At 45.6% G+C, this 13,841-nt stretch overlaps 1 protein-coding gene across 1 annotated transcript in view; it reads right to left on the bottom strand.

Moving 5' to 3' along the window:
- Window positions 1-5,925, bottom strand: part of LOC126333298 (uncharacterized) — a 279,526-nt gene extending 273,601 nt beyond the window's left edge. Inside the window, exon 1 of the mRNA XM_049996729.1 lies at window positions 5,840-5,925. Coding sequence (XP_049852686.1) covers window positions 5,840-5,907 — 68 coding nt within the window. The 5' untranslated portion in view covers window positions 5,908-5,925. The remainder of the gene's footprint in view (window positions 1-5,839) is intronic.
- Window positions 5,926-13,841: the final 7,916 nt, after the last annotated feature.

Genomic DNA, 13,841 nt, shown 5'->3' with positions numbered 1-13,841 from the left:
GGAAAAAAGGAACGGTACTGAAACCAGACAATCAGGAGACGGTGTCCGCGCTTAAACAGGTAGCTTCATTACTGAACAGGCAACTCTTTCAGGGCGTTTCTGTCACATCTCCTTGTTTCTAGTGCATACGTACACTGCAACGACGAAATATTAAGCTACAATTTATTCCACGCAACAATTGTGTTGAGAATCAATATAATCATAATAGAAAGAAGAATTGCAATTTTGAGCTCCATTCCTTTTAATCCATCTAACTGACGTGATTCGAATCTAACGAGAAAATTATCACTAATGAATTATACTCTTATTTTTCCAAAGCCCAAAGATCGTCTACTAAGTAATACAGCAAAAACAGATAGCAGACTGTCTATTGCTTAAGTCAGTTGCGGATCACTAAAATTTCGAAATTTGTGTCAGTGTGGCCGAAAAATTGGCACAATGATTAACAAGTAGTCTTTTTTACTGAATCCCCAGCTAGATGACAGGTTCATCAGCAACGTGGAACAAAATGTCGCGAATTTGAAGTGCAGCGATGAAGAAAAACAAATACAGATGATGTCGCAGCCAATGGCAACAGTGTAGGAGAACTTTCAAATTACAACATGACTGCTATCATTGTTTACCAATAAATTTCAGCAAAATGACATTCTCGAGAACTCCAGAGTGCACGGACATATTTGAGTGAACACATTTGTGAACGAGTCGCGTATCGTAATGTGAGTGTAGGCTCTTCCCAGATATCGATATCCTTTAAAAGCGACGCTACCATTGACGGGCACTTTAGAAGACAAAATGCGCGTTCAATTCCCGACGAGTCGTGCCGGTACTAACAGAAGTAACTGAATTACAAACCCAAAGTGCAAAATGTGTGATTCAAAAAGAAAGGTACTGAAAAACTAAGTAAGAGAAAAAATTGCAAATAAGTCCTATAATATGTAGATTTGAACCTTAATTCTGCGGAAGAGGGAAAGCACAAAGTTGATACTTTTAATGAAAATTACGAAAGTACAGTAGTAGTCATAAGAAGAAGCCACTCGATTCCTATTAATATATGAGCACTACCCCACGAGACTAAATTATCAACTAAAGATAACGAGAGTCGTTTTGAGACAATGCACAAATCCCCAAACATAACGCAATGAGCACAACATACGAGTAGGCTAAGCTTGTGTTCCTGGTTAAACGCTTTCGTTTCGCCGCCTGCGGCACACGGTCGACTGCTTGCTGTTCTCTAGAGGCTACAACTCGAGAGTTACCAGCAGCGGCGCTTTTGACCTATTTTTGGCTTCTCGTTGTGCGCCAGGACCACTGTTGTATAACATTCAAAAAGATCGTCAGGTACTCCGGATTAAGCTGCAGCGCATTTCCTTAATTTTTTAAAACGCGCAAAATGAGCTGCACTCTAATGAGACAACAATAACGCAGTGTATAAGACAGTTCCAAAGTCTGAAGTACAATAAATGCCTCGGTGGCTTCATTCTTGAGCGCACTGGTCTACCTTACAAGCACTGTCTTCAGTTTTCTCAAAGTTGTTCGAAGATGGCATCACTTAAAGCATAAGGTATGCATTGGAAAGCGTATTAGAGGAATCTCAATTTAAAGAACAATTCTATATTACATTTCCGCTAAAACATGTTTCGAAAATTTTAGTTTTCCAAGAAGCTACAGTTCAAACGCTATCCTTAACAGTAAGAATCCTCAGGGTATCACAAGATTGTGTAATTTTATCGTTAATTGTTCACTTCCATCGATACGGCAGTACTCAGTGAAGAACTACGATGGCCTTTATCCCGTGTCTTTCACGGGGTCGCCGTGTAAATATGTTTGTGGCAGTATTAGTAGCAGAGGGCGATCCGATGCCTTTCCTGTCGGTACCCCCCGCCCCAGGACGAAATTTGTGTACGTCAGTATTTTTCTAAATGTTTACGAATGGTGAGGAGCGATGTGGGTACCAGTCCGGTATTCACAGAGTCGGACGTAGGAACCTCCTAAAAGCCGCATCCACACATCCATCATTGTTAATCCTCCGGCCCAGCGCGGCTTCCTGAAGCCAGGAAACGCCAGGCTAACACTTGCAGCTATCTGAGAGCGTCGAAGAATCTACATCTACATCTACACAATTACTCTGCCACTGACAAGTGCCTGGCAGAGAGTTCATCGAACCACCTTCGCGCTACTTCTCTGCGGTTACGGGCAAACGGGGAAAACGAGCACTTAAATATTTCTGTGCGAGCTCTGATTTCCCTTATTTTATCGTGATGATCATTCCTCCCTATGTAGGTGGGCGCCAACGGCGTATTTTCGTAATCGGAGGAGAAAGTTGGTGAACGAAATTTCACGAGATCATGCCGCAACGAAAAACGCTCTTGTTTTAGTGATAGCCACCCCACCCCGCGGCACTTTCTCCCCCGTTTCGTGATAGTACAAAATAAGCTGTCCTCCTTTGGACTTTTTCGATGTCTTCCGTCAGTCCCACCTGATGTGGATCCCTCACAGCACAGCAATACTCCAAGCGTAGTGTAGGAAGTCTCTTTACTAGTTGTATTGCACTTTCTAAGTTTTGGTTTGCTTTACTTACAACGTTATCTATGGGACTGTTTCAATTTAAGTTTAATTTACAGCCTTTAGAGTTATGTAGTGTATCGTGTAATCGAAATTTAGCTAATTTCCTCTAGTACTCATATGGCTGATTTCACACTTTTCATTATTTAGAGTCAATTGCCACTTTTCGCGCCGTACGGATATCTTGCCTAAATTATTTGACAATTGGATTTGATCATGTGATGATTATACAAGACGGTAATTGACTGCATCAGCTGTAAAGAATTTAAGAGGGTTGCTCAGATTGTCTCCTATGCCGTTTACGTACGTCAGGGACTGCAGTACTGACATTTGCATTTCGATTGCTGCTTCTCAAAGATTGGAAATCTCTGCGATAGCATAACGATATCGACTGCACGTGTCGGTCCTGACAGACCATACGGTACCGACCGACCGCCGTGTCACCCTCTGCCAATTGCGTCACTGGATGCGATATGGCGGGGCTTGGGGTCGGAGCAGCACTCTCCCGCTCGTTGTGAGTTTTCGTGACCGTGGACTCGCTGCTCTACAGTAACTTCTCAGCTCCCTGGTACACTCCGGCAGAGTTCTCTGTGCGAGGAAATAAAATCCGTGGCAGTACCGGGAATCGGACAGTGGTCCTCCACGTGGTGGTCAGACACGCTGACCACTTTGCTACGGAGACGGACTTTAACGCTGCATGTGGCAGTAAAGTGGAAGTACATATATGTGAACAACGGGGAGAGACTGAAATCTGCTCTTTGTGAATGCTGAACAATTGTAGCTGATCAGCGAGGAGCAGTTCCTGGATTCAAGTTTTGAATATCGTACTATGGCACATTTTACATCCCGGATGGCGCAAGGAAAAGTGTGATGAAGGGGGAATGAGTCCACATTATACTGGCATTATTAAAATAATTACATTATATTGCTTTAAGAAATACTTTTCCGAGAGTTTATACGACAAGTTACATTTTATACCAGACAGTTTTAAGGTGATTTGCTGTTCTTGTACTCTGGCAGAGCTGAGCGCACCTTGAAACCCTTGAAATATGACTTTGGTCTACTTATCAAACCCAACCTTAAAAAATTTCAAAGAGTGTTTTGAAAGTGCACGCACATTCAAGATTTGATAATGAAGCGTGTAGAGTGGATTTTCACGAGTTTTGGACGTGTAATCTATAGGTAAACACTAGTAAATCGTGTAGTACAGCAAATCAGATCGAATTTTGCGTAATACGAGGAGTATATAGCGCCAGAACTTAGGTTTAGTTTGCAAAAGGATGTTTAGCGTATGATCCGAAATGACAGATTTATTATCATGAAATAAGTAAGAGAGTGCTTTAGGAATGACGCTGCAAGAAACGTACATGATTCATGAATTATAAATCGAGTACATCATGGTTTTACTTCTGAATTTAATCCTACACAGGGTGAACCACCGTATCATCAGCTTCCTCTTCTACTCTACACCGTGTTCCTTGGCACCTAAAAATACTGCCGGCCGGAGTGGCCATGCGGTTCTAGGCGCTACAGTCTGGGACCGAGCAACCGCTACGGTCGCAGGTTCGAATCCTGGCTCGGGCATGGACGTGACGTGTGTGATGTCCTTAGGTTAGTTAGGTTCAATTAGTTCTAAGTTCTAGGCGACTGATGACCTCAGAAGTTAAGTCGCATAGTGCTCAGAGCCATTTGAACCTAAAAATACTAAATGGCGGTTTGGTGGTTCCAGACAACACAGAGCCCTATCCTACAGTGCTGTAGCGATGGCGGCCAAAGAGGTGTGAAATCTCTAAGCACCTCCTAGAACTGCACGGAGCCGTTTAACAGTACAGCGGTTGACTGAAAGGCGCAGTCCCGCACCTGCGGCGCAAGCAGTCTGTTGCTTAACACAGCGTGCACTGACGCTCCGGTACCCGCAGAGCGCGGTTGCTGTAGCCTAGTCGTCACCAGAAACTCGGATTTGTGAAAACAAGTGGCTGCACCACTTGCGCGGTAAATACTCAGACTTGCGTGACGTATGAACCCACGTTCCACAACGCCCCTCTTTTCGGTTTAAATGACTGTCTAGTACTTACCACTTCACCCCAATGGCGCTGGGAGCGGAGAGCTGTTCAGGCACGCTTATATTCTCATGCAGCAAAATGCTAGTTTACATTACACCTATACTAAGCCCCGTGCTTGAGTTAGACTAAATTTTGTATCTTCGCACTCAGGCTATCTTTGTCATTCTACTTTAAGAGAGTTACATCGACCTCTGTAAAATTCGTGGTATATCTGACAATGAAACCGTAAACGATATTTCGCAAGACAATTGCTGCATGGTGGTTTCATGGCATTTGTCTTCAAATTGCACCTGGATGGTGCAATTTGATCATTTTGTTATATAGATAGTTTCAGATACATGTACTTCCATAGTTTATACCTTGTTTGTTCGACATGTGACACAGTTTTTACTTTGTAGTTCGGTTGCATGTAACCACACACCATCCATTGTATCAATAAAAGTTGGATGAATGAATGTAATTAATTGCGCGTAAAGAAATTGTTATGTCTCGACGTTTGGTCGCATCTTGGGGTGTGAGAGTCTGTGGAAGAGAAGAGGGTTAAGTGCACAAAAAAGTACCGAGTCGCTCCACTAGATGAAAGTAAAGAGTCTACTGTTTCGTCGATGTCAAGATCATTAGAGACGTAGCAGTTGGCTGGTTGTTGAAGACTGGGCAGAAAATGGACTGCTATCTTGGTAAAAGAACCATCCGCAGAATTGTACAAAGGATATAGGGCAAAGTTATACCACGGTGTCTGGACACAGATATGGGGAATACACCAGAAATCCCACCACAAGGAAGTTTGTTGACCTGCAAACAACGTCCGAAATTCTAGGAAGAAGTGTGAGGTCAGTGTCTGAGCAGACTAGGGCGGTGGTAAGGCACGGAACTCACATTCGCGAGGACGCATTCCCAAATCGCTGTCCCTCCATCCAAATTTAGGTTCACTGTGATTTCTGTAAACAGTTTACGTCAGGTGTTGGGATGGTTCGTTCGAAAAGGACAAAGCTGATCTCCTTTCCCATCGTTCCCCGATCGGAGCTCGTGCTCCGTCTCTAATGACCACGTCATAGACGGCACGTTAAGCCGTGATGTACCTTCCCTAAGAGCTCACTCCAGTCGATCGAATGGCAAGATGGAAGGTTTGTAGCAAACTACACCGACTGACACACACAGTGCTGCGGACGTGTGGCGGTGCGGTTTGGCGGGCGCTGCGTGTGCTCTGTACTCACGTGCTGGGCCAGCCGGCGGCGACGGCGGCTGCGACGGCGCGGCGAGTCCAGGGGTTCCGCGTCCGCATGTCGGCTGCGCGCGGCGGAGACTGCGGGCTGGCGGCCGCCGCTGCCTCTGCCGCCGCTGCCGCCCTGCCTCCACCACGGCCACTGGCGCCGCCTCCCGAAGGGACAGCCGGCGGGCCACGTGACCCAGGGCGCCCTCGGGCCCGGCCGCACGCCTCTGCAGGGGCCCTCACACGTTCGATAGAATTTTCAGACCACCAATACACTGACCGTCTGGGGGCGCCTACTCACGTATGCTCAATACTAGAAATTCTGACGAGCACTACGACGGCCTTCAAAATATGCTTAGTATTGTCAAATATTGACGGTTTGACAATATTCTCTATTCAAATGTTGACGAGATTCACGAAACAGCCACACTGCGTTAGCGTGCTCTGTTTACCAATTATTCATAAACAGTCTTAATCGCATTTATTATTATTATACCACCAACCAGTTTCAACCAGACGTAAGGGTCATCCCCTGGGTGTTCACACTGTGAAGTTATCCGTCAGAAAGACTCCATTATACAACAGCTAAAATTACGTAAATTTAAATATGTTACCCATTGGTCCCCTCCCCTCCCCTCCCCCCCTCCCCCCCCCCCCCCCCCCCATGAACCACGGACCTGGCCGTTGGTGGGGAGGCTTGCGTGCCTCAACGATACAGATAGCCGTACCGTAGATGCAAACACAACGGAGGGGTATCTGTTGAGAGGCCAGACAACCGCGTGGTTCCTGAATAGGGGCAGCAGTCTTTTCAGTAGTTGCAGGGGCAAGAGTCTGGATGATTGACCGATCTGGCGTTGTAACACTAACCAAAATGGCCATGCTGTTCTGGTACTGCGAGCGGCTGAAGGCAGGGGGAAACTACGGGCGTAATTTTTCCCGAGGGCATGCAGCTTTAAGTAGTAAAGGAGTTTCGCTATTTGGGGAGCAAAATAACTGATGATGGTCGAAGTAGAGAGGATATGAAATGTAGACTGGCAATGGCAAGCAAAGTGTTTTTGAAGAAGAAAAATTTTGTTAACATCGAGAATAGATTTACATGTTAGGAAGTCGTTTCTGAAAGTATTTGTATGAAGTGTAGCCATGTATGGAAGTGAAACATGGACGATAAATAGTTTAGACAAGAAGAGGATAGAAGCTTTTGAAATGTGTTGCTACAGAAGAATGCTGAAGATTAGATGGGTTGATCACATAACTAATGAGGAGGTATTGAATAGAATTGGGGAGAAGCGGAGCTTGTAGCACAACTTGACTAGAAGTAGGGATCGATTGGTAGGACATGTTCTGAGACATCGAGGGATCACCAGTTTAGTATTGGAGGGCAGCGTGGAGGGTAATAATCGTAGAGGGAGACCAAGAGATGAATACACTAAGCAGATTCAGAAGGATGTAGGTTACAGTAGGTACTGGGAGATGAAGAAGGTTGCACAGGATAGAGCAGCACGGAGAGGTGCATCAAACCAGTCTCAGGACTGAAGACCACCACCACCACCACCACCACCACCACCACCACCACAACCACAACAACAACAACAACAACAACAACAACAACAACATACCCATTGGTCGACTGGTGGTAGTGTAACTCCTGTCTACATAACGGCAGGTAACTATGCGAGACTAACCCCTCGTATGGGCTTAAATAGCGTGCTCAGGTCTCGTGAATAGACGGCAACACCCCCAGCGGCGATCAACGGCATTTAATACAGTTTATCATATGTAATTACTAGTCACCTTGCTTTAACATAAATTTAACTGATAGTAAACAACAGAAAACGGAACCATTCCATTAAAAAAGAGTTACAATTACAGTGTTAATTATAAAATAATAACAAATGTTCCGTAGTCACTCGTAAAATTCGTAAAAGTATACTACATTATGTGCCATAACAGAAATTAAACGAATTTGTGACGCACAAAAACTGGTGTCGTCTTGTATTATAATATATCTATTCGTACATTTATGTAGAAAACATTTGAGCGAATTTACTAAAACGGCTGATATGGAAGGACTACAGCGCCCTCTACTGCTTGTGGTGAGGACGCCGTTGCCATGGAATACATGTTTTCAATTCGCCTTTGTGTTTGCTGTACCTTAGACACAATTCTTCAAATATTCTTTCAACACAGAACAGTTGCAGTTGGCCTATGGACGGGCAATCACTGTACACTCTAACACACAATAGACGAAGCACGACGAAGGAATTATCCGAATGAGACGGAAATCGTACTCGTGATGTACATGTACAGTCAAACAAGTGATCACAATTTCAGAAAAGTAAAATGATTCATTTAAGAGAAAAGGCTTCACAAATTGAGCAAGTCAGTATCCCGTCGCTCCGCCTCTGGCCATTAGCAAGCAGTTTTTGGCTCAGCATTGATTGGCAGAGTTGCTGGATGTCCTCCTGACAGACACCGTGCCATATCCTGTCCAATTATCGCGTCAGGTCGTCAAAACCCAGAGATGGTTGAAGGGTCCTTCCCATAATGCTCCAAACGTTTTCTATTGGGAAAAGATCCAGGGACCTTGCTGGTCTGGAATCTCATTGACTGGAGTGGAACTGTCTTCAGTAATGAATATCGCTTCAAACTAGCTCCCGATGACCAGCGAACACGTGTCTGGAGACAACCGTGAGTAATGGTCTGGGGCGCCACTTCATTTCATACCAGGACCGCCGACACCCTTGGAGCACAACAATACCCCTGTTTTGTTGGCCTCCGTGGCAAGCCGTCCTGGGCTCGCATTTCAGCAAGATAATGCCCGCCCGCACAAGGCGAGAGCTTCTTGTCTTCGCGCTTGCCAAACCCTACCTTGGCCAGCAAGGTCTCCGGATCTCTCCCCAACAGAGAACGTTTGGAACATTACACGCAGAGTCCTCCAGTCAGGTAGGGATTTCCACGATCTGACGAGCCAATTGCATAGAATTTGGCAGGATATCTCTCAGGATAATTTCCAAGAACTCCGTCAGTCAATGCCAAGCCGAATAATTGCTTGCAAAAGGACCAGAGGTGGAGCAATGCGTTGCTGACTTGCGCTCAATTTGTGAAGCTCTTTCTCTTGAACAAATCTCCCAATATGTCTGAAGTTGTAATCATTTATTTGTCTGTACATGTAAATGACATCTATCGTCTTCCGTCGCATTCAGATAATTCCTTCATCGTGTGTCGCTCTCTTCTTTTTGTCTTAGATTGAGTATGGCTCAAATGGCTCTGAGCACTATGGGACTTAACTTCTGAGGTCATCAGTCCCCTCGAACTTAGAACTACTTAAACCTAACTAACCTACGGACATCACACACATCCATGCCCGAGGCAGGATTCGAATCTGCAACCGTAGCGGTCGCGCGGTTTCAGACTGAAGCGCCTAGAACCGATCGGCCACTCCGGCCGGCTTAGACTGAGTATGCTACATGGAGCGGCCGCTAGACAGCCAATAATATTACACAATAATATTGTGCATTGTTATTGATTGTTCAATTGAGAGAATTAAGGTTGAACAAAAAAAATGTTTTTGTCTGTTGATGAGCCAACATTTGATACATTACTGGAAATGGTATTCCCATACACTTGCGGCCCCAAATATAGGCGCTTGAGTTGCTCGCTCGATCCTTCGGCCCCCCGCCCACTACCTTCCCCACCGCCACGGATAAACTTCTGCAAATGCCCATATGTCCATCGTCAAAGAATAAAGTAATACTATGAGAGACGTAGTTCCACCAAGTCAGCGCGTGTCTATTATGCTGTGATATCTTGCTACTGGCAATTCTTTCGAAGACTTAAGAATTAAAGTGCAGTTCCACCTCACACTATTTGAGACATAGTTATGGAAACGTGTCGTGCAACAATGTGTTCACTAATGGAGGAGGAGATCAGTGTTTAACGTCCCGCTGACAACGAGATCATTAGAGACGGAACACAAGCTGGGATTACGGAAGGATGGAGAATGAAGGAACCATCCCTGCAATTGTCTTAAGCGATTTACGGAAGTCACGGAACACCTAAGTCAGGATGGCCGACGTGGGTTTGAATCGTTGTCCTCCCGAATGCAAGTCCAGTGTGCTGATCACTGCGCTACTCCACTCGGTTGCACGGAAGGATTATATTCTTCTAAGGATTGTACAAACGTAGATGAATGTCTATACACACTTTTATTCAAAGCTTTGCATTAACCAATTTTTTTAAAAAACATCTTCATTCGCCGCCACACCCTACATTTTATGAGCAAAGGACCATACAATTCTTCATTCTTAACCGAGCGAGGTGGCGCAGTGGTTAGCACACTGGACTCGCATTCAGGAGGACGACGGTTCAATCCCGTCTCCAGCCATCCTGATTTAGGTTTTCCGTGATTTCCCTAAATCGCTTCAGGCAAATGCCGGGATGGTTCCTTTGAAAGGGCACGGCCGATTTCCTTCCCTAACCCGAGCTTGCGCTCCGTCTCTAATGACCCCGTTGTCGACGAGACGTTAAACACTAACCACCACACCACATCTTCATTCTTAACACTTCTGTTTTTGTACTCATCTGCCCTAATATCCCACACTGCCAGCAATGATGTATGTATTTTGATGTACTCTAATACTTTTTTGTCTTGTTTTAAATTTATTTTCGACTGAAGAACAGCACACCTAAACTAATCTAACTTCCTTCGTCTGTGTAGCGTGCAAAAGACTGACCTGAATACCGTCAATACTGCCTACAGGTGGCGCAATATTTCAGGCAGCATAATACACACATCAAAAAAAGTTTTGCATCACCCCAGTTACCAGAACTACTGAAGATAGACGTTGATTCTGAATATTGTATCACAGACACAGTCTCTTTGACTGCTCAGAGATGTCACTGAACCCGCCCAAATATGTAAACAACCATGCATGAGCAGCGCCTATTAGATGGAGGGGATCCGACAGCCGATCAGTTCCAGTCATTCCACCAGGAAGAAAGCACACGGCTCGTGTTGTCTGTAGTTCAACCATGCCTACATGGTCAATACCGCGGTTCGATTGCGTCCGCGTTGTTAATTTGTGCCAGGATGGGCTCTCAGCAAGGGAAGTGTCCAGATGTCTGGGAGTGAACCAAAGCGATGTTGTTCGACAATCGAGGAGATACAGAGAGACAGGAGCTGTTGATGACATGCCTCGTTCAGGCTGCCCAAGGGCTACTACTGCAGTGGATGACCGCTACCTACGAATTATGGCTCGGAGGAAACCTGACAGCTACGCCACCATGTTGAATAATGCTTTTCGTGCAGCCACAGGACGTCGTGTTACGACTCAAACTGTGCGCAGTAGGCTGCATGATGCGCAACTTCACTCCCGACGTCCATGGCGAGGTCCATCTTTGCAGCCATGACACTATGCTGCGCGGTACAGATGGGCCCAACAACATGCCGAATGGACCGCTCAGGATTGGCATCATGTTCTCTTTACCGATGAATGTCGCGCATGCCTTCAACCACACAATCACCGGAGACGTGTTTGGAGGTAACCTGGTCAAGCTGAATGACTTAGACACGCTGCCCAGCGAGTGCAGCAAGGTGGAGGTTCCCTGCTGTTTTGGGGTGGCATTATGTGGGGCTGTAGTACGCCGGTGGTGGTCATGGAAGGCACCGTAACGGCTGTACGATACCTGAATGCCATGCTATGACCGATAAGACAACCATATAAGCAGCATATTGGCGAGGAATTCGTCTTCATGGACGACAATTCGCGCCCCCATCGTGCACATCTTGTGAATGTCTTCCTTCAGGACAACGACATCGCTCAACTAGAGTGGCCAGCATGTTCTCCAGACACGAACCCTATCGAACATGCCTGCAATAAATTGAAAAGGGCTATTTATGGACATGACCCACCAACCACTCTGAGGGATCTACGTCGAATCGCCGTTGAAGAGCGGGACAATCTGGACCAACAGTGCCTTGATGAACTTGTGGATAGTATGCTACAACGAACACAGGCATGCATCAAAGCAAGAGGGCGTGCTACTGGGTATTAGAGGTATTGGTGCGTATAGCAGTCTGGACCACCACCTCTGTAGGTCTCGCCGTATGGTGGTACAACATGCAATGTGTGGTTTTCATGAGCAATAAAAAGGGCAGAAATGATTATGTTGATCTCTATTCCAATTTTCTGTACAGTTTCTGGAACTCTCGGAAAAAACTTTTTGTGATGTGTGTATATTTCAGAAGTTTTTGATATCCTCAACATTATTGCACAATCTCTCAATCACACTACTACACGGTAAATTTTAGTGCGCATTATTGACCATCTAGGCGAGTGGTTCCCAACTTAGGGTTAAATTATCCTCTGAGGGGATTCATTGATGTTTTAGTGACCACTCAAAACGAGTTTTTTTAACGTAATCACTATTATGATATACTCTAATATGTATAGAAGCATCGTCATCGTCAGCCATTTGACATCGACTACTGGATAAAGCCTTCTGTACATATTCCCATGCAGTGCGACTTTGAGCGACACGAAACCCTGCGGCTCCTGCTTATTTTCTTTTGCCTACATTCCATTAGGTTTTCTCAGTATTTGGTTATTTCTTCGAATACATAAGAGAATTTCCTTTGGCCATGTACCATCCACTTTTCTGTACCATCCCACCTCCACCTTTTTCTACCTGTATCACAATTACGTCTTCGACTCTAGTCTGTTCTGTAAACTGTTTGTTTGCTCTCCTGTCTTTCCCAGTAATATGCAGAAGTATGTATCCATGCCGGCCGGTGTGGCCGAGAGGTTCTAGGCGCTTTAGTCTGGAACCGCGCTGCTGCTGCGGTCGCAGGTTCGAATCCTGTCTCGGGCATGGATGTGTGTGATGTCCTTAGGTTAGTTAGGTTTAAGTAGTTCTAAGTTCTAGGGGACTAATGACCTCAGATGTTAACTTCCATAGTGCTTAGAGCCATTTGAACCATCCTTCTTTGCTATCCGTTCAAAATTACCCATGTAAACGAGTTGCTTCATGTTGACCTGCCAGCAACAGAGGCCTTTGCTTTAGAATTTTTTGTCCGCACGGAAGTGGACAATGATTGGCCGTGGAAGATTTTGTGGACAGACGAAGTCCACTTCCATCTAACAGGATATGTCAATATATAGAATTGTCGAATATGGTCAAGTCAACGAGTACCACTTCATCCTCAAAAGGTCACTGTGTGGTGTGGGTTTAGGCATCATTTATCACAGGGCCATATTTTTTTTTTTTTTTTCGAAGAGACAGGTGCTTCCAGTCCTGCTACCTGTACCGTTACTGGTAAGTGCTCTGAGTCTCTTTTGCACAACCACGTTAACCAGTTCTCCAAAAGCGTGGGAGCGTAGATAGGATCATTTTTCTGCAAGATGCCGCACGTCCGCAAATTGCAAATCCAGTGAAGCAGCTGCTGAAGCGCCATTTCGGAAAAACTAGAATTATCAGCTGCAATTGGTTCAAATGGCTCCAAACACTATGGGACTTAACATCTGAGGTCATCAGTCCCCTAGACTTAGAACTACTTAAACCTACCTAAGGACATCACACACATCCGGACTGAAGCGCCTAGAGCCCCTCGGCCACAGCGGCCGGCGTTCAACCGCCATTCCCGTACAGCCTGGCCGTCCCGATCACCTGATCTTAATCCATGTGACTTCTGGCTGTGGGGCTATCTGAAAGATAGGGGAGCTTCTGTGAAGTTTGGAAGGCAGGAGACGAGGTACTGGCAGAAGTAAAGCTGTGGGGACGGGGCGTGAGTCGTGCTTGGGTAGCTCAGTTGGTAGAGCACTTGCCCGCGAAAGGTGAGTCTCGGTCCGGCACACAGTTTTAATATTCCAGGAAGTTTCATACCTGAAAGAAGATGTGACCAGTGTTCCTATTGCAAACTTAGCTGCATTGAAGGCACGCACTGCGCGACACATTCTGAACGTGACCCCGGAAACACTTCGATCAGTTATGGAACATGCTGCAAACTT

This window comes from Schistocerca gregaria, chromosome 1 (genome assembly GCF_023897955.1).
Source record: "Schistocerca gregaria isolate iqSchGreg1 chromosome 1, iqSchGreg1.2, whole genome shotgun sequence".
Classification (NCBI taxonomy): domain Eukaryota; kingdom Metazoa; phylum Arthropoda; class Insecta; order Orthoptera; family Acrididae; genus Schistocerca; species Schistocerca gregaria.
The sequence above is the reverse complement of the archived record's forward strand: the minus strand, read 5'-3'. Positions and strand labels throughout refer to the sequence as shown.